This window comes from Python bivittatus, unplaced genomic scaffold (assembly GCF_059951505.1).
Source record: "Python bivittatus isolate LINGU-HERP-01145 unplaced genomic scaffold, Pbiv_v1 ctg000480_np1212, whole genome shotgun sequence".
Taxonomy (NCBI): Eukaryota; Metazoa; Chordata; class Lepidosauria; order Squamata; family Pythonidae; genus Python; species Python bivittatus.
The window spans coordinates 34,025,841-34,047,308 of record NW_028277075.1 but is presented as its reverse complement, the minus strand read 5'-3'; the positions used below and the strand labels follow the sequence as shown (position 1 = coordinate 34,047,308).

At 37.9% G+C, this 21,468-nt stretch overlaps 2 protein-coding genes across 17 annotated transcripts in view; one reads left to right on the top strand and one right to left on the bottom strand.

The window, feature by feature from the left end:
• The window catches only part of LARGE2 (LARGE xylosyl- and glucuronyltransferase 2), a 44,999-nt gene extending 41,731 nt beyond the window's left edge, over positions 1 to 3,268 (top strand). For 9 of the 10 annotated variants that reach the window (XM_088145731.1, XM_088145730.1, XM_025168423.2 and 6 more), the window contains one exon: positions 5 to 3,268. In XM_088145731.1, the coding sequence (XP_088001857.1) occupies positions 5 to 202 (198 nt within the window). In that variant the 3' untranslated portion in view covers positions 203 to 3,268. The remainder of the gene's footprint in view (positions 1 to 4) is intronic. The other variant, XR_015797023.1, reaches the window with a different exon arrangement.
• A 2,567-nt stretch (positions 3,269 to 5,835) lies between these two features.
• The window catches only part of PHF21A (PHD finger protein 21A), a 201,612-nt gene continuing 185,979 nt past the window's right edge, over positions 5,836 to 21,468 (bottom strand). For all 7 annotated transcript variants that reach the window (XM_088145723.1, XM_088145725.1, XM_088145719.1 and 4 more), the window contains exons 15-18: positions 18,947 to 19,102; positions 16,756 to 16,831; positions 16,374 to 16,477; positions 5,836 to 12,391 (exon numbers count right to left, since the gene is read on the bottom strand). In XM_088145723.1, the coding sequence (XP_088001849.1) occupies positions 12,137 to 12,391; positions 16,374 to 16,477; positions 16,756 to 16,831; positions 18,947 to 19,102 (591 nt within the window). In that variant the 3' untranslated portion in view covers positions 5,836 to 12,136. The remainder of the gene's footprint in view (positions 12,392 to 16,373; positions 16,478 to 16,755; positions 16,832 to 18,946; positions 19,103 to 21,468) is intronic.

The following is a 21,468-nucleotide window of genomic DNA, read 5'->3' as shown; positions in this document are numbered from 1 at the left end:
ACAGGAGTATGAACTGCTTGTCCTGCCCAATGCCTTCATGATCCATATGCCTCACGCTCCCAGTTTTGACATCTCCAAATTCCGCCAGAGCGCTGGCTATCGGAACTGCCTCCAGACTCTGAGGGAAGAATTCCATCAGGACCTGTCCCGCAAGTACGGTGCGGCAGCACTTAAATACCTCACTGCGGAGAGAAGCTTGTGAATGGCAACCAGAATACCAAAGGACTATGTGACCTGCAGATGGACGAGGCTCAGACTTCTTGGAGAGGCTTACATCAGTAGCCCAGTCCTCCTAGTTGTGGTGACCTAATGGTACGGCCCATGCCTAGATTGTGGAAGGAATTATAGCCAGTGCTGTTGTTCAGGGCTATAAATATTTTGTGGCAAATTCTATTCTCAGATTAACTAGGCAAATTACATTTGTATGTATCTGCCTTTTTTTTTTTACAGATTGTTCCCAGTCTAAGTGGAAGTCAGAGGAAAAGAGAGGGAGGGTGTGTGGCTTAAGCGATCTCCCTTTGTCACATGCACTCTGTTTTAATACAGTGCTTGTGTTCCCCTCCATTCAGTGATGGAAAGGAACATTCTAGTTCATAATTACAGCATTTTTTCTCTTTCTGTTAATCAGATGGCAAGGGCTGCTATTACTGTTTTCTACAGTGTCCTCTCTTTGCCCGTTGTTCTTTATTCTTTGTTCCTACATATTTTGTAAGAGAAGCAATCCTAGTGGCTCAAATCATAGAGCTGAAAGGGCCTGTCCTGTTTAGTGCAGGGGTCCAAATTTAGCAGATAGATGCCTGTTTAGTCTCCACCTGAATGGATCCCATGAAGGGAGCCCACCACATCTTAGAGTAATGGATTTGGGTTGTCAAGTGACCTTCAGAAGCAGCCTTCTTCGCGAAACCTGTTGCTGGGTAACGTGAGTTAGGAGGGTGCGGTTCTGCTCTTTGCTTTTCCTCTGGTTTCTCATAGGCATTAGTTGGCCACTATAGAAACTGAATGGGGAACTAGATAAAGCTCTGCTTTGATCTTACTTCTAGCCTCATCCCTTTTCTCCTCCTTTTTGCAGTTCCCTGAAAATCAAATTTGAAGTAAGCCAATTAATTTAACGTAGGTGTTGATCTTTCTTTTTCTTTTCCTATCCGCCTCTGAACATTTCTCAGCATATGCAAGAGGAACTGTTTTAATATGTGTTTCTTACTTATTGGTTTGGTTATGGCCATATTGATTGAAGATTTTTTTGTACTTAACCATATTCTAAAACAAGAACCATATCCCATTTGAGGAAAAAGATTAAATGAAATCTATGTCCATACTACATATTTTGCTAAGAATATATGGCATATATGACCCATCTACAGTGATGCTTAAAAGTTTGTGAACTCTTTTGAATTTTCAGTATTTCTGCATAAATTTGACCTAAAACATGATCTGTTCTCCACACAACAAGTTAAAGAGAACCCAGTTAAACAAATGAGTCAAAAACTTTATACTTGTTCATTTATTATTGAGGAAAATGATCTAAAGCTACATATTTGTGTGTGGCAAAAGTATGTGAACCTTTGCTTTCAGTAACTGGTGAATGTCAACAACTGTTTTTCAGAGAAATCTCCTTTGTTCAAACCATGACACACTTCCACATCCCTGTATTGTGAAGATCAGATGTTGACTGTGAATACCCAGAATTCTGTTCTTTAAATGAGGCAGGACCTCCCACACTCACCCCTGATTATCAACCTATTGATTGAAACATCCAACTCTAATTTTCCCTTCAAATGAACTGATCATCCTAGAGGTTCACATACTTTTACCGCACACAAATATGTAGATTTGGATCATTTTCTTCAATGAATAAATGAACAAGTATAATGTTTTTGACTCATTTGTTTAATTGGGTTCTGTCTATCTAGTTTTAGGATGTGTGAAGAACAGAACACATTTTAAGTCATATTTATGGAGAAACATTGAACATGCAAAAGGTTTCACAAACTTTTAAGAACCTCTGTAATTCTGAGTTCTTGAATTAGGCTTTGCCAAGCAAATGCTCTTGAAAAATTTAAGGAGGAATGTGAGGCTCTACCCTTCAAGGAATTCTTCCCAAGAGTTCCTCCTGCAGCCCAAAGTGAAAGCCACCTCTTATGCTCTGCAGACATTTCCATTATCCAGCTTGCAGAAAGGAGTCAGGTCCAAGGAGCATTTTGAAATGGCTGTTTCCAGGAAGCCCACCTCCAGTGGGGAAAACTTTTATATGCTATTTGTTTTTTTTGTTTTTTTTTTTCTAGGAACCAGCTTTACTTACCCTGTGCCTTTTCTCTGTGAGACAGATGTTGGACAGGTGAAGCTGAGCAGGCAGAATTTCAAATAGCTTCCCACTGTGGGCACTTAGAGAGCTGGCTTTGATCACTCCTCGCTTTTAACTTTATGGAAGGGTACAGTGCCCAAAGCAGCACTCTGCTTTCCAGATACTCTGATGAAAGAGGGGGGAGTTCAGTTAAGGTCCTTCATGTTCCCCTCCCTAAATTACAACAGAGTTCCCTGCCTCAGGGATGAAGCTAGTGTCTCACTTTGTAGGCAGCTGAATCGTTTCAGTCTTGGAAGACGGCCAGTCTTCCCCTGCACATTGCCATCTGTATAGCTGCCTAGGAAACGTGTCAAAGGGGTTAATTCTGTTCTTTGAATGTAGACATCTAGAGCTGCAAGTTAAAGATGGTAAAACATTTGGCTTGCAGTGCTTCAGATTTTATTAAAAGGAGATACTTTGGAACATGTGGGAGCACAAAAGCAACTTCCACTCATTAAAGTAGCAGTGCCCTCAGGATTGTGTGGCTGCAGCAGAAGTCTCCTGGAAACAGAAAGAGCTACTTTAATGAGTCACAGACAGCTGCTACATTTGTACTGCTGTGTGTTCTGAAGCACATCTTTTGAACCAGATTGAAGAATTGCACAACCCTTGTAACAATGTGCTTTTAATGCTGTAGCTGGACTGTGTGCTGGGAGCAGTTTCAACCCAGCAATTGTCCAAGGTTATCAAACACTGGATCACAAGGAGTTGGTTCTTCACTTACTATTTAAATAACTTAAACTGATTTCTCACTAAATGTAAATTGTATGTCTTGAATTTTCTAATGGTTCCTTTTTATCTTTGTGTTCTGGAGAGTCTCCAGTACCTTCTGCTGCTAGGCTGCTTCATCTGATTTTTCTGGTATTAATCTGGAATGTAAAAGTGATGGGAAAGAAGCTTTCCATCTTAATTTAAGGTGGACTCATATAAATACTGAACCTAGTCTAAGCTGAGAATATAGAGAACTGTTCATATTTCCTGCCTTTTTAAAAAATAATAAAAGTTTTTAGAAATTACTTTTCAAGCCTCTGATTGGAGTTGTGTGATTATTTTATTGCTAAAAATCCCTGATCTAAATGATGACTGAAACAATAAATATTAAAATTATTCTCATTTCTCCTTGAGGAAAATCTGGTGGTTTTTGCTGCACAAAGAACTTGGGGTGTTAGATGATCCTTGGTCAGCTGTTTTCCTGCTTCATTAATGCATTAGTGTTAAATTTAAGGCAAGAGACAATGGAAGTCAAAAATATGAAGAACTAAATTATAGTTTGGAAACTGGTGATCCTTCAGATGTTCCCATTACACTGCTGGCTAGGGCTGATGGTGAGTAGAAGTCCATCATCATCTGTGGGGCCATGAATTGCCTGTCCTTGAACTAGTGAGAGCAGCTGAAGAGATAAAACTACAGGTTAGGAAGCCATGGAAAATTCTGCCTTCAAGATGAAGCTATCCCCAGAATGTGGTTTTAAACTGGCTGAGATCAGCCCACTGCCCATTCTTTTCAAAATGGCAGGTAGTTCTGAAGTGCCATGTGCATATAGAACAGTGTTGTCCAAACTTGGCCACTTTAAGATGAGTGGACTTCAACTCCCAGAATTCCCCAGCCAGCATGGCTAGCTAGGGAATTCTGGGAGTTGAAGTCCACTCATCTTAAAGTGGCCAAGTTTGGACAACATTGATATTGAACATGGGGAGCTGAGCCTCCAACTTTTTTGGCCCTCATATCCTTTTTTTTACCCCAAAAGCCATTTTTAGGCAGCCATAGTTGGGACAAAACAAAAACAAAACACCCACTCCCCCATGCAACACTGTTTTGACAAGGAGATAATAGAGATGCAGAAAACATCAAGCTTTTACTCATGCTGTCCTTTAAATTTGTTCCTCACTCATTCCTCTGCTGAACAGCTATGATCTGATTTTTTTTCCCCCCAAATTTTGTAACTCTGTGAAACTAGGCTGAAGCTGCCATAACCTAAAGATGAAGCAAGCACATAAGCATAAGAGAGGACAAAAGCCAGGAAACTTGTCTATGAGATCCCTTTGGGGAGGTAAATAAGAAGGAAGCAAGTTGTTAAGGAAACAAAGGACCTGAACCAGACAAAAAAAGTTGGGCCTGAGCACATGGAAACCCTCACCCCAGTCCCATCCACTTATAAATCAACCAAGCAAGGACTTTTGGGGATAAAAGGGGTCCCAAAGCCTGCCCACTGGGAATCGTCTGAGTCATCTTTGGATCCAGACCTGGCGGCTTCCGTCCCTCTAGCTAGTGCCTGGCAGCCTAGTTGGGAAGGACGTGGGTAAGTGTGGATGAGAAAGAGCAAATGTACCTTGCAATCAGTAAAGTTTTACTGTTACTTTAAATTCACTGGGTCTCTGTATTACAAAGAACCTCTTGTGCCTCAGAGTTTGGCTGGAAGTTATTTGCATGTATCCCTAATTATTTTCCGGCTGTTGACCAGGGCTGTGTATCTTGTCTGCTCTAGCCACACCTATTTGGAAAATCCAGGTAGAAAGCAAGGGGGGCTGACAAGATCTGCATGCCTCAACAGGCTGTGAGTGTGTGAGTGAGTGGCCATAAGCCGAACCTGGGGGCAATGTGTGTAACAGCATCTTAGAAAGGGAAAAAATGAATTATATAATATCAGAGACAAGCACAAAGTTAGCACGAGAGGCAAAAATCCCATGTAAGACTTGAGAACAAGAAAATACGGTTAAGGGGAAAAAACTCTCCAATTAACTATATGGGAAGATGAGAAAAAGAAAGACTGCAGAAAGAGTAGTCAACTAAAGCACTGGATTTTTTTATGCATAACCTATCTATAAGGATGTGGTAAAGGAAAATGGGGTTGGAGAAAGGAGCTAAGTTGAGATGAGAGCCAAAATAATTAAGTCAGAAGATGAAGACACTGAAGCTAACAAGGATTAGACCTGAACAAAAGAGATCAAGAAGGGCAGAGAGCAATCAATATGTTACATTTGAAAAATAGAAAACCAGCTTGAGTGTAGGTAAATAATTGAGTGACGAGTACATACAGGCTAAAAACATACAGCACAAACCTCCCTAACTCTCAAGATAAGCAAACAGCCTTTCATCTTACTAGCTCCTAAAACTCCACTGGTTATCTATCATGAAAGTACTAAAACTAGACTTGTGCAGTTTAAATGTGATTTGGAAGAAATACTTTGAACCTCACAATTGTGTAGGACCTCTGACATGCATTAAAGCAACTTTGGTTTCCATTGCAAGCTTAAAATTAAGGTAACATTGGTTTAAGAGTCACATTAACTTTAATGAATCAACCTCTTAAAGCAGCTGTATCTTTTTTCAGGCTCACATGAAAGCACTTTTTCCAAATCATTTCCAAAGTGCAGAGCTCATTGAAAAAACATTCATGTTTGCTTTGAGAAGCCATCTTTAAAAGATGTTTCTCCTGATTCACGACTCTTCAGTATGGATATATCACCCTCCCATGACAAACACAACTTTGAGACAATAGATTTTATTGTTTTATTTAGTAAAATGTTAAATAAATACAAATTGATCATTTATTCTGCACCCTCTTTTTCTTCCTGGTTTAATAGACTAAAATCTAGACACAACGTTACCAAACCCACAAGGGACTGGAAGGCTACAGAAAGAAGGCAGCAAAGAGACTGAAAAATCACTATGAGCACCAGGCGATTTCTTTTTTATCTTAACCAAAAACAAAAACAAAACCAAGCAAAACCCTTAGCCAAACCAAGTCATATAACTATATACCATTCACAGGGTGATCATCTGTGAAACTGAGGTTGCACCCAATTCATTTAAAGAAAGTCTTACAAATGACATGAGGACTTGGGCTGCAGAGGCAGTACAAGTGTAGCTGAGTTTAGCTGGAACATACATTGGAAAAGGAAGGGACAATATTATATGGAGTGACCAACTGCTGGTTGCATGAGGTTCCAAAGATGCATATACAGGGCTGGAGACTTGCTGCTGGATAAGCAAAAATGGAGTTTCCTGCGAGGTCAGCCACCTTTTATTACACACTGGTTACTGCAAGGAGTCCTTTCCAATTATCAGAAAGTTTTTGTTACAAACAATAGAATCAGGTCTTAAAGATGCATAGGTGGTTGATAAGGAAGTCAGCAGGAATATCTCTGCGACTGCAAAACTAAATAAATTACAAAATAAGCTACAAATTAGTGTAACATTAAATGCACCACATGTACTTGACAGGGAAGCCTAAATAGACTAGTATTTGTTAATTCTTTTTGTTTTGTTTTGTTTTTTACTGAGAGTTTCCTACTTAAGATACCCAAATTTCAGTCCTGGTTTAATTCCTGTTGGCCTTATATTCGTAACAAAAATTGGCACTAATAGGATTTTTCATTGGTGCATTAAGGGACACAACCACCACAGGTTTCCCCAAGATCTACCTTTATTCCATAACAAGAGTACAACAGTTAACTGATAAGTTAGGAGTACTCCTTACTAAAGTAGAAGATTCTCAGAACAAGGCCCTTCACAGTGATCCAGCTATCATGTTCCTGACATCAAGACTGACATGTAAGTATGTAGCTGCAAAGTGCAGGAATCACCAACAGATCAGGAAAGAAGGGAAATAAAGGTAAGAACTCATTGGGTATTTCCAAAGAGCACTCTTTCTACACCTAAAGAATGGGGAGAGGGGGTATGAGGATCCTTCTTCCCCCCACACACCCCAATCATTGCTTTTATCACCTTCCATATGTAGAGGGAAATTTGCAAAGGAGAGATTTCTTTGTGATTCTAAATCAGGGTTTTAAATTGGATGGAGAGCTTTTGTGGGTAGAGGAGTTTCTTCTCAGCAGTCCTCTACACATAAAGAATGATGAAAAGGATTACAGAGGAAAGACAAAGCTAACATGCTTATCACTGCTTTCCCCCCAAGTATTTAGAGAAAATTTTGCAAATATCTGAAGACAGTTGTTTACAGTTCTAGTGGAACAGAAATTGACTCTTTGGCAGGGTTCATACTTCATGCTAACCAAGTCTTGCTAAGTAAGTTGTAATGTCTGGCTTCATATACCTTAAGCCAAAGCCACATTATGGCTTAGTGTGATGTGTAATCCCAACCTTTCATTTCAAAGATCTTGTACTTTGCAAAGGACACCTAAGATAAACTGAGGTAGAATAAGTGTTGGAGACGGGGAGATATTTAATGCTAAATAAATAGCTGCTTATTTCAGTAATAACGATTTTTAAAAATGGAAGAGCTATGTAGAGCTATCCTAAAACTGGCAAGGCATGCAGATAAGACAACAGCCAGTTACTGTCCATTCTTAGATATGCAATAAATTCTTCAACATTTGAAGAGCATTACAGAACCTTAAGACAGTCTCTCACGATAATCTGTTAATGGGAAGACAAGCTGGAAAGGAACTGAGATGTTTCAGCTAAGTTTAGGCCATTCTGCTTTTGTGTTCAACCTACATCACATTGGTAGAGCCCAGAAATTTAGCCTAACTTCAAGTTTTGTACAAAACTACATAAATCAATCTTAGGGAGGAAAAGTCAATCCCCTTTTTATGAGGCATTTGTGTTTTTTCTGAACCAAATCCACCAGTGGGATCTTCCTTCTTTCACTTATTGTCAGAGTTGAGCTTTGGGGAGAAATAACTACAATGAAAAAAATAATTTGCAATTCTAGGATTTGTAGCAGGGCTCATACATTAACTATGCATTGTAATCCTGAATTGATCAAGACTACATAACTTAAGTAGGAACTTTAAAAAAACAAAAGGATAGTACAATGATTGTAAGAAGGCTTTGCTATGTATTCACATTGTAAAGGAATTCGATGGATTAAATAGGAACAAAACCTTGAAATAAGGAGGAATCACAATGCTAAGCCAAGGCGAAGTATGTTGCTGATCTGTAGCTGCATCACACATCTGTGGTATTTGTGCAACTAAAATCTACTCATTTGTAATTTGCAATCACAGTTGTTTGATACAATTTCCCAATAGAGTAACTGCATCACGTCCCACAAGGACCTGTCCATCTAATCCATTCTTTCAATTTTTTACAATATAGATTAAAAGATTTAAACTCCGATCTACTTCCTCACACATTCACAGCGAATTCCATGATATGCAGCACCACACATTTATAAGAGAACATATTGTGACATACTGATACATGTGACAAGATACAAACAGCCAATGTGGCACTGGGCAGAGGTTGTAGAAAGTTTAGGAGGAGAACAAAAACAAGACTAATTGCAAGCCACTAGCAACCATAAGCATGGTTGTCTCCTAATTCTAATGATGTTTCTGAATGTTTCTCTGACACATTCCTGACATGAAGTGTTATCAGAAGCACTGATCTTGGTAATTCTACCTAATAAAATCTTTTACAATGGCAATCTTATCTAACAAGAAATGTTTTCTTTTCTGTGATTCCCTTTTATTTTGAGAGCAACCCTTTGCATTCAAGAAAATCTGACATCCATTACAAATCATTTTGCAATTTTTGTTCAATAAAGCATGTATTTATCCATTCTGTAAATATGCAAGGGTCCTTCTATAAAGTCCAAACGTTATTTTATATTTTGTGCTGTATTTTCAAAATTCAAATCTAGGAACAATATTCTGTTTCAGGGACACTGAGAAATGGGAACAGCCTGCTGCTGATTGTTTTCCTTTCTTTCCCTTCAACTTAACTGATTACAATGCCAGGGCAGGAGATGCAAAGGGGAGTATGTATGTATAAAATTGCAGAGTAATAAACTCAGGGTATCCAGAGAACAGCCTTATTGTAACATCAAAAAGTGCTGGATGACTACTATACACCTACTAGTCAGAAGAGGTCAAGACAAAAGATTTATTCGTTTTATCAGAATAAATCCAAAACAGGTTTCCAATAAATGGGAGACTTGCCTTAAGAAATCATATCCTTCGTACAGTAAGAAACTGGACCTCAACACTTTTCTTTTTATGCTTCCTTATGGGAGCATAAAAACAAGAAGTTACCCATCCTTTCTGAGGCACTGACTAAAAATTTGTTATTCACTATTTACGGCATATAACGGAAGAAAATAACTTCCCATGGGGTCACTGTTTTAGTCTTTGCACCACATTTAGCAGGAACAGTAGTTCTGCATTTATTCCACTTTCCAGTGAAGGATCAGAGACTATCATGGCCACTATATTCCAGTCAATTCAAAGTGAAATCATGCTCCAGGAACCACTGGAAAAGAAATATAACGCTGTCCACAGTATAAAGTGAAGGAAAGAAAGGGCCCTGTGCATATGGGAATAGCTAATATTTGAGATGTTACTTGTTTGCCACTATCAGTAGCAAACAGCAGATATTCAGTCAGTAGAGAAAACTGGGCAGCTTCACTTACTCCTCACCCCCTAAAAGGTGCCGTAACACAGGGCTAAACATCTTGCAACCTGTCAGGCCAAATGCAACTCATCAGGCATGTAATCTGGCTTGCTAGGATATCCCAGGCAGGCAGCAAAATCATGTGGCTTATTAAATGGTTGGCTTCGTAAGACCCAAAATGAACAGGCTTGTGATCCCAGTAATATTTTGCTCTATGCATTCTTGTGACAATATTATATACTCAGAGCGGCTGTCAACATGACTGATCGGCTGTCTTTCATTTATACCCATTAGTGACATCTAATCTTTGGAAATGTGCTAGCTTCACTACAAAATATCAAGAGTTGACAGTAAAGCCTGACATTTTCAAATGTAAAGCAAGTTCTGTTTGACAGGAATCTTTCTTATTTTTCACTAATTAACTATGAGAATGAATAATCAATTGCTGGGCTCTAAAAGCAAGAAGCCTAACTGAAAATGACTGAAGCTTCAGGGCCAAGAATGGAAGCTACCAGAAAGCAAAAGAACTAATATAATAACAAGCAAACTTCAAATGAGTGTACAAATAAAGTGCATAATGATGCATAGTTCTTCAATGTAGAATAAGCACACCTGTACCATCACTGATGAGCAGAAATAAGAGTTCTGCTAACATGTACCCAGATAATGTTTGGGCTAACTCTGTCATGCTTTAGTGACATGAGTTCTGCCACAAAAAATGTGTTGGGTGATTGCACTGATATATACAAAACTGGCTATTTCAGGCTTACAGATTTGATGTCCAACATCAGCCTTTTGATCATTACAGGATTAGTTTGACAACTGCCTTAAAAAGTAAGATAAGAAGTGTTATCCCTCAGCATAAATCTCTTTATTAGCTTAGGTGCCATATTGCAATAGAATAAAAATTACTAATGCTGTCAATGTTTTTCTCTGTACTTTTACAGAGAAGAAATCCCCTTAGTTTAAAAAATGGTTTCAGATCAGATTCAGTTTTAATCTTGAAGGCTATTTCAACGGCATGACAATATCAACACATCCACCCCAAGGCATTTTTTAAACTGAAACCACAGCATTATGGCAATACCAGAAATAAAATCTGTGTTAAAAAAAATCTAAGTACACAGCATTTACTCCAGTTCTGACACCTTTTTAATAGAAATCACTTGTTTAGGAAACAAATAGCACTTTTGTAATTTTTTACAATGTTTCTTACCTTGATCTTATTTTAAGTAACACTAGGAAGACCTCAATATCTTTTTCTTTTTTTTAATTTAAAAAAGTTGTTTTCCCCCAGATACAAAGATTTGCCCTTGCATAAAAAACAGTGCCCAAAACGATGACACACGGACTCACAAAGACTCACTGTATCTCACTGACACTATTACTTCTAATCTATACCATGCAAGGTCCCATCTACCTTTTTAATTGGACTGTCAGCCTGAAAAAAAGAGTTTTTCTATTCCTTATATTTGTAACCAAAAGAGAAAGGAAACAAAGGAAACAGGCATTTTAACTATTTGGGCAATACATTAGGGACATGTGTTGTGCTGTTTGGGATACTGTTTTTGCTGGACAAATGTACCAAAAAGAGAAAAAGAGAATTTTCTTTTCACTCATGACCTGCTTTCCAAAAATGCAAGCTGATCATATTAGTCTCCTTCCCTACCTCAGTAAAAGCTTCCTTCTTAATGTAGCAACTAAATCAACAATGCATTCCATCTGCATCTGAATATATTTTCTGAATGCATTAAAAAAGAGAGTGAGAGAGAGGACAACCCAAAGCTGCCAGTCTAGTAATCTTCAGCCTTTTGGATACTTACTGAAAAATCTTTCCTCTTTCTTTGTTGTGTCTTCTGTAAAAACAGCTGTAAATACTGCTTACTGGATAAGTTTTTATCCCCTCCCCACCCCCTTTTTAGGATACTAGATTTTGTTAATTCTTATTTCTGCATTTTTGGTTTAGTAGTATGGACAATTTAGAAACAGGAAAAGCCCACAGGCTCTTTGGATTTGAAGTTTCCCTAGCTAAACAAAAACTGGTCTGTAGATAAGGTCTGAAACCTGCTCCTCCCTGCTCCCTACCCCCAAATAAAAATAAAAACAAACCTATAGTGGCTGTGGAGGCTGCTGCAGGCACACTCTGGTGTAAAATATAGAGAGAGTAAATATCTTATTTAACTTGGCATGGTGCTGGCTAAGAACCTCCAGCTGGCACTATTCATGTAACATGGTCCAAACTTTGCACGTACACACAGAATAAGAAGGATCAATTGGCAAATCTGGTGCCACCTGGCACGAGTATCTTCATACTCTTTCTGGAACCAAAGAGTTTCTTGTACTTTCCAGAAGAAATCCAGCTTTCCTTTTCTAGAGGGTCTGTTATGTTCTTCTTCTTTGCTGCCATATCCTCTGGCTCCTTCTTATTGTGCTCTGTTATTTAGTCTCATTGCCCTTCTTACAGTTCACCATGCAGCTCTGGGAGGGGGAAGATGCTGGGGTGGAGGTGGCAGCTGTCACATTACTGGTGGAGTCCATGCCATTGGAGATGGCTGCTGAACCGCCCTCAGAGTTTATGGATTTGGAAAGATTGATGCCTTGGATGAGGCGAATTAACTGTTTTACCTTCTCCAATGAACTGTGCATTTCCTTCTGTTTTGCCAGGATTGTGTTCTTCATTTCCATACATTTCTGAAGCAAATCAGAACATTAATCTTAGTGAGTACACTGCTGAAAAAGCCTGAACTAATACCAAGAAAAAGAAAGCAAAATTTGAAAGTGGAATTTCAATAGGCAGAACTGCATTTAGCTCAAATGGACTTATGTTTGCAGAAAGATCTTTTTTTAAAAAAAAATTTTTTGCTTACATGTAGCTCTGTGTACATTTGGTTTAAAACCATGTTTATGCTATAGGTAACGATAAAAAAAGGTCATACTCAGTAATGTGAACTAATCAGTCTTGGATTCTCAACTTTAAAGAGGAAGGTAAACACTAAATTCTTCCCTTTGAATGGCTGAAATTCCTTTCTACCCATCCTGTAGCATACTTTTGGTTTATATGCACCTTGATCTAACAGGAACAATCTGTGCAAGAAAATAAGTTTCTACACAAAAGCTGCAAAGGTGGAATATGATATATATTTCTATATTATGTCTAATCACTGGATGGACAACAGTCATAGTCCATTCTATGACAGTTATCTGTTTGGAGAATAGAAGAGGTACAGTGTAAGTTTGGTTGGCTAGTGGCAAGATTATTCTGCAGCACATCTCTGATTCAGAACATAAACTAATTTAATTTTCACAAGTTTCACAGAAAGGGAAACAACAAAATGAATGGTTTGGGCTGCTAGCAATTGCAAACCGATACTTTATATATTTATTTAAAAAAAAACTCACATAACCGCCCATTCTATATGCCATAACCCTGGGCGTCTCACAGAACAATAAAAACATAAACATTCTAACCAGAGACCATTGGAAGATATGAAAGATCAGGTTGGGTAAAAATTGTCATGGAGAAAATCTACCTATGTGATTGCTAAGAGTCGACAACAACGATGGTACATAATCAATCAGTTAATCAATCAATTAATCTAAGCAGAGTCATAATCAAGGTTCCTTGTGTGTGTGAAGCCAATGTGTTTTCTTGATATGGGGTGGGGTTCAAGAGATTTTAAAACAATATAGAATGTGGAAAGTGATTATTTTTGAGCATACAAAGTTCTTGTTTGTTAGCTAAATATATATCTTGCCTATAGAGGCGAATACGTGTAGCTCAAGGTTGAACTGTGGAGTCCTTGGGGTTCTCTGAGCTTGGTTCTTTTCTTGCAAACGTTTCATTACCCAGCTAGCCAGGTAATGAAAGGTTTGCAAGAAAAGAACCAAGCTCAGAGAACCCCAAGAACTCCATATATCTTGCCTTTTTTCCAGGAACTCAAGAGCTTACATGAGTTTTCCCTTTCATTTATCCCCATAAAAACTCAGGCAGGTAGATTGGGATGAGACTGAATGACTGACCCAAAGTCACACTGTGATTTTCAATAGCTAAAGGCAGAGATGAACCTGGTTCTCCCAAGTCCTTGTTGAATCACTACATTACCTGATTGCAAACAACCAGGTTTTTTTTAAATACAAAAAATCTAATAAAACTGGTAGTTACCTTAATGTGGCTACTTTTTTTAGACAAATGAAAACATAGTCTTTTCATTTATATGTTTAAAAATTAATTCAAAAGTGATATGATTTTATTTTAATATGGAGAAAGAGTGAAAATATTAAAATATCAATGTTCTTACCCAGTGCCAATATCTGGATGGAAAAGAACAGGCTGCAACTTAACTCTATTAAGTGGCTGTGGGTTTTGGGTAGTCCTGGATCTGGAGTGTTACCATCTTTAACTTTGGATGAGGTTATGTTAGGAGTACCATACTAAGAATATGGAATAGGTACAAGCTCAGACTGTGCCCAAAAATGCCTTTACTGGTTTCAGCACAAGAAACATTTTATAGAAAAGAAACAGCAGGCAAAGAGAAATGGTTAATATATCAAGATTTGTTGGTACAGGAACATGGGGAGCTTAAAATGAAGTTAAGAGAACAACTGACTGCAGAGGGATTTAGTTTTCAGTGGTTTTAATATGCACAATTAAGACAGAGATTTAATATAGATTAAAAAAAGTAATTGGAATTGAAAAACAAAATGGAATTTGAAACTGAATTGTGTATGAATGAACATATAATTGCTAAAATGTATAAATTTTTGCTTAAATTTTAAAGGGAAAAAGAACAAGTTAAAGAGTGCATGATAAAATGGGCTATTAATTGTAGTTATAATATACAGATGGACCAATGGGAGAGGATGTGCTTAAAAGGACTGAAATTCACATTGTGTTATAATTTAAAAGAGAATTTTTACAAAATGATGTATTGTTGGTATATGACATAGCTAAGATGTGTAAAGATACTTCTAATCAGTGTTGGAAATGTGGAAAACATGAAAGGTCATTTTATCATGGATGGTGGACTTGTGAAAAAGCAAAAAATATTGGATATAAATACATATAATGTTACAAAGAATTCTAAAGACTAACATCCAGATGAAACCAGAACTGTTTCTATTGGGACTTATGGATAACCAATTAGAAAAGATTTATGGAAGATTGGTTTTGTATATGGTAACTGCAGAGAGACTACTGTATGCACAAAGATGGAATAATACTGAAATACCCACAATGGAGGAATGGATTGTAAAGATGATGGAACTTGAAGAAATGGCAAAACTGACCTGTCCGATCAAGGATAAGACAACAAGTACTTTTATTAAAGAGTGGAAACCTCTTATGAACTTTTTGCTGAAAATGGAAAAAAACGAACTGGTGATTTATGGATTTGCTGATTAAAAAGGGTTGATTGTGGGAAGAAGAGAAAATGATGTAATTTTAATGAGGGAGGGGAGAGGATAAGTTTGTAGCTGCTGTAAAGAATATGGGAAGTTGCTTCTTTATATATATCTTTTCTTTTTCTATTTGTATTTCCTTTCACACTTTTCTTACTTTTTCATTTCACATCACTCTTTTTTCTTTTTCTTTTCTTTAATCTTATTTTATATTACTTCATGTTTATCTTTGAAAAAATTCTTAACAAAAATATATTAAAAAAAACTTTGAATGAGATAACTTTCCCCCAGATAGAGTTAATTTGCAATCTGGGGGTCCTCCTGGACTCATGTCTCCAGTTTGAGAAGCAGGTAGCAGATGTGGCTCAGAGGGCCTTTGCACAAATCCACCTCCTGCACTAGACCAGTGTGCTGTTCCTGGATTAGGAAACTCTGCTCATGGTCACTCATGCCTGAGTCACTTCCCAATTAGATTCCTGCAATGCCTGCCACTTGAGGTTGTACTTGAAAAGCATCTGGAAACTTCAGCTAGCCCAGAATGCAGTAGTGCAGACTGTCTTGTGTGCATCAACATTTGTCTCTGTCATGGTACTACTGCGCAAGCTGCACTGGCTGCCAATAGACTTTTGGATGTAATTCCAGATACTGGCTATCACCTTCAAAGGCCTACAAGGCATGGGACCAGGTTACTTGTGGGACTGCCTGTCTCCAATGAACTCAGCTCATCCCACCAGATCTGCTAGGGTGGGCATCTTCCAGGTCCCTTCTATGAAACAATGTCATCTAGTGAGACCTGAGAGATGTGCCTTTTCTGTTGTGGCATCTGCCTTTGGAACAGCCTTTCCCCTTGAGATCTTGCTGGCCCCAACACTACAGGCCTTCTGTAAGGCTATGAAGACCTGGCTTTCCCCTGGGCATTAGGACCAGGGTATTAGTGGAGCTTGATACGTGTTCTGATGCTGTGAGTTATTTATGTAGTGCCTTGATTACTGTATTATTTTAATTATATATTGTATATTTGTTTTATAATATTGGTCTTTTTTTTTTTTTACTGTTTATTAGCTACCTAGAGCTACTTGTTATAGACGGATACCATATAAATTATCTAAATAAATAAATATCTGTGAAGTAGTTGAGATTCTTTCTACAGTAAGTAATATCTCCAGATTAATATGAGGTAAAAAAAAACATCATCTTTTGGTGGTTCACAATCATAGCTCCTAGTGGAAAGCAAAAGGTATAAATAAATGATCACTTGGTAATGGTTAATACTTACTGTTATAGAATTGCTGAGTTGTTTGACTTTCTGTTCTAATTGTTCCCTTTCCTGCTTTAAATCTGAACTCCATTTCAGTAATTTCTGTTTTTCCTCTTCTTTTGCTGTGAAAGAGAGATTATTAATTGTGCTGTGTAATGTGTTTTCTCACCTATTTTTCCACAATGGACTACCAAAAATGGCAGTTACTGTGATGCTGGATTATTCCTGACATTGCAGATGGATTCATTAAAAAAATAATCTCACATTGTCCTACTAATTTGATCACTAGGGTAATCAAGTATTTTGTTATTAATTTATTATTTTTTATTTAACAATTTAGTAGAACAAAGATTCTGCTCATTTTTCCAAAGAAAATCAAGCCAAAGATTATTTAACTTACCTGTTTTGTATGCAATATATGAATGAACAATTGCTAAAGTCCCTGGCCATGGAATTGCTTCTTCTTTCTTCAACATCTGAAAGAAGGAGGGTGAACATTTGGCTGATATATTCTACCTCTGGGAAGACTCAGAGACAGACATAAAACAGTTCCTTTCGCAGTGATCACTAAAAACCTTCTCAAAATGTACATTCATAATTCTCTTCTTAGAACTGTTGTATAAAAGTAAGCAACTTAAATTTCTTGTAGGATTTATTTCTAGGCCTGCTCCTGGATAAGCAACTGGATTGGGATGGCAGGAGGTGGAGGGCTGAGTAAGGAGAAGAAATGAGCAAGGGTATATCTAAGCATTAAACGGAACCTGGTTGCATAGAGGGTGTTAATTCTGCAAATGAATCCACAATTCACAAACTAAATAAAAATAAATGTAGTAAAATTATATATTATTGTGTTTTGGGGAGAATAGAGGGATGGAAGACATAGCCTTGCTTCTTTGAAGTCCTTAAAGGAGCTTAGATTATTACTACAGCCTCTAAATAAGGACACAATTTTTAAATACTTTGAATTATAAAACAGTCAAAAACTAACAGAAATTAACAAGACATTGGCAGAAGGGAAGGAATTGTGTTATTACACATTAACCCCTAATTGCCTATGATAGTAACAAGCATGCTTTGCACAACATCCACAACTGCTCTGCCAAGAAAGAGAGTCCCCCCCTGCCAAAATAAGTAAATAAATGCAATTGGAGTATTGGTTAAATATCTTAATAAAGCATTATTTAGGAAGAAAAAAGACAGCTGAACCATCTCACCACTCTCCCCAAGCTAGTAAACATTTCATTTACTGCATACAAAAAAAACTCCTCCACAGGCTTCTGGAAAAACCCTTAAAATATTAACAGTATGAAATATTCTTTTGTGCTATACCTCCCACAAAGGAGGCCAGTTTAATCACAATGTCAGCGGTTTTGTACATTCCTGTGCATCTACAAACCTTTTCTGCTGTGAATTTTAACAAATCCAACAGGAATGAAAAGGCAACGTATCTGATCTTACATTTTCAGTAAAGATGATGATGACTTTCTGATTCACAAACTGCCGATAGCTCAAATACCAAATGCACTGGATTTTCAAAAAGAATGTAACATTGCAATATAGGAAAGAATGTCCTTTGTCATGTAGCTGCATCTGACCATTGCCATCATCAACATCCTGTGGATATTAATTTGGTATTCACTCAGGGAAGGATGGCCTTTGATGCAGTGGTACCAACTCTTGGAAATCTGTCTCCCCAGCCACAAAGCAAGCAGTGATCTCACAGCGATTTCACTTTGCCACTTAAGACTTGCTTGTGTTTTTTAAATCTTTTATTATTTGTTAAGTTTATTACATTTTATATAATTCTGTATATATTTTAACCTCTGTATGTTGCCTTGAGGTTTACTGCATCACAGATACTATTTAAATTTATAAATGAATGAGCAAACAGCATTCCCCTTGGCGCTATCTCCATCAATGCAGAATAGTGATGCATTTCTCAAATTGAACTGGCAAATGGAGAAGGGAGCTTAGCCATACCTACATATCACAATCAGTCTTTACCGATCTTCTTTATCCCATAATAGGATTTATATTTGCTTGCAGAGCCAACTATTTGCCTGCAGAGCCAAATACTGTATGAAGGACTGCAAGGAAGAATTGACAGGTGTATGGGGAAGTGTTAGGCATTCTTCTACTACCTGCCTCTACAATAAATGCCCTTTGTTGTGAGATTAGCATTATATTCAACATATAGATTTCTTTAACTGGCTGAAAATAATGGATTTTCCAACATATAAATGAAAACGTTAATTTGGGTGGGGAGGGGAGAAATAGTTATGGGAAATGATGCAAGAGAGAATTTATGGGCCAAAAAAAGATTTTGTCAATGTTTCTGAACTTTGCCTCTGACAACCAATTACAGTACAACAATAGCAGAAAAATATCCTGCAATGTAGAAAACAAAAGTAAACTTTTAATGAGTAAGTTTGCAGAACTGCAAAAATTCATTTAATTTAGAAATGCCTAATGAGTTGTAGACAAGCTTGACTACTGGCTAGTTCCTCTAACTGTACGTAAGACATATGGAAACTTATTTTATCTACTACAGACAACGCTTTTTGATCTTTCTCTTTTGTGCCAAACAATACCTGGTCTTGACATTTGGGACAAATCCACATGCCCTTGGGAATAGTTTTCAGAGGTGGGTCTAGACAGTCCAAGTGATATACACGTGAGCATGTGTCACACATAAGTAGCTGTCCACTTTTCCTGCAAACACTGCAAAAATCTTCATGGATATCACCCTATAAAATAAAGGAAAAAGGAGAAAAAAGTTTTTTAATGTTTGCAATCTACATTGATAGTCGAAGTAAAGCTTATGCATGAGGGAATCCTATGTAAGTGATGTTCAAATGAAATACAGAAGGAAAACTACCTGAAGTACAACTTGTTCCATTTTCCTCAGGTACATTATTATAAAAAATTGTTACATAGCTTCTTAAGGTACACCACTTTTTCTAGCAGACTTGTCAAGCAATTCTAAACAAGAACATTATTTTTGTTTCTAAGAAAATGAAGTAGGGTCAGGGTGAAAATCCCAATCATCTGTAATTTTAAAGTATTGTAGTAACATTAGATCAATGTAATATTAGTAGCCCAATGATATATTCCAAAGTAATAGTATTAGTGTGGTGCTACCACATTTTTGACACTGAAATTTTTTTTAAAAGAATGAGGAAATATGTGCATTTTCACTCAGCCTAGAAGTAACATGTAAGTTAGTTATATGCCACTGATCAGGTTCAGCTTCTGATTATTCCATCAATGAATGCTCACCATTCTCAACCTATATATAGTAACACTTGCAGCTCTTCCAAGGACATTCCAATCATTTCCTTGATTCTGTTCATCCAACTTACAGTGGGGCAAAAAAGTATTTAGTCAGCCACCAATTGTGCAAGTTCTCCCACTTAAAAAGATGAGAGAGGCCTGTAATTTTCATTATAGGTATACCTCAACTATGAGAGACAAAATGGGGAAAAAAATCCAGAAAATCACATTGTCTGATTTTTAAAGAATTTATTTGCAAATCATGGTGGAAAATAAGTATTTGGTCAATATCAAAAGTTCATCTCAATACTTTGTTATATATCCTTTGTTGGCAATGACAGAGGTCAAACGTTTTCTGTAAGTCTTCACAAGGTTTTCACACACTGTTGCTGGTATTTTGGCCCATTCCTCCATGCAGATCTCCTCTAGAGCAGTGATGTTTTGGGGCTGTCGCTGGGCAACATGGACTTTCAACTCCCTCCAAAGGTTTTCCATGGGGTTGAGATCTGGAGACTGGCTAGGCCACTCCAGGACCTTGAAATGCTTCTTACGAAGCCACTCCTTCATTGCCCGGGTGGTGTGTTTGGGATCATTGTCATGCTGAAAGACCCAGCCACGTTTCATCTTCAATGCCCTTGGTGATGGAAGGAGGTGTTCACTCAAAATCTCACGATACATGGCCCCATTCATTCTTTCCTTTACATGGATCAGTCATCCTGGTCCCTTTGCAGAAAAACAGCCCCAAAGCATGATGTTTCCACCCCCATGCTTCACAGTAGGTATGGTGTTCTTTGGATGCAACTCAGCATTCTCTCTCCTCCAAACACGACGAGTTGAGTTTAGACCAAAACGTTCTACTTTGGTTTCATCTGACCATATGACATTCTCCCAATCCTCTTCTGGATCATCCAAATGCTCTCTAGCAAACTTCAGACGGGCCCGGACATGTACTGGCTTAAGCAGGGGGACACGTCTGGCACTGCAGGATTTGAGTCCCTGGCGGCATAGTGTGTTACTGATGGTAGCCTTTGTTACTTTGGTCCCAGCTCTCTGCAGGTCATTCACTAGGTTCCCCCATGTGGTTCTGGGATTTTTGCTCACCGTTCTTGTGAACATTTTGACCCCATGGGGTGAGATCTTGCATGGAGCCCTAGATCAAGGGAGATTATCAGTGGTCTTATATGTCTTCTATTTTCTAATTATTGCTCCCACAGTTGATTTCTTCACACCAAGCTGCTTGCCTATTGCAGATTCAGTCTTCCCAGCCTGGTGCAGGTCTACAATTTTGTTTCTGGTGTCCTTCGACAGCTCTTTGGTCTTGGCCATAGTGGAGTTTGGAGTGTGACTGTTTGAGGTTGTGGACAGGCGTCTTTTATACTAATAACAAGGTCAAACAGGTGCCATTACTACAGGTAACGAGTGGAGGACAGAGGAGCCTCTTAAAGAAGTAGTTACAGGTCTGTGAGAGCCAGACATCTTGCTTGTTTGTAGGTGACCAAATACTTATTTTCCACCATGATTTGCAAATAAATTCTTTAAAAATCAGACTATGTGATTTTCTGGATTTTTTCCCCCATTTTGTCTCTCATAGTTGAGGTATACCTATGATGAAAATTACAGGCCTCTCTCATCTTTTTAAGTGGGAGAACTTGCACAATTGATGGCTGACTAAATACTTTTTTGCCCCACTGTATTGGTTGTTTTCCTCTTCTTTAACCCCCTCTATTCTTGCATTATAATTCTTTCTGATCCACCATCATCTGTTCATGTCACACACCCAAAGTATGTGGGCTTCTGCTTGCTGGTTACTGAAGGAAGCAGTCTTTATGTGGTCTGAGAA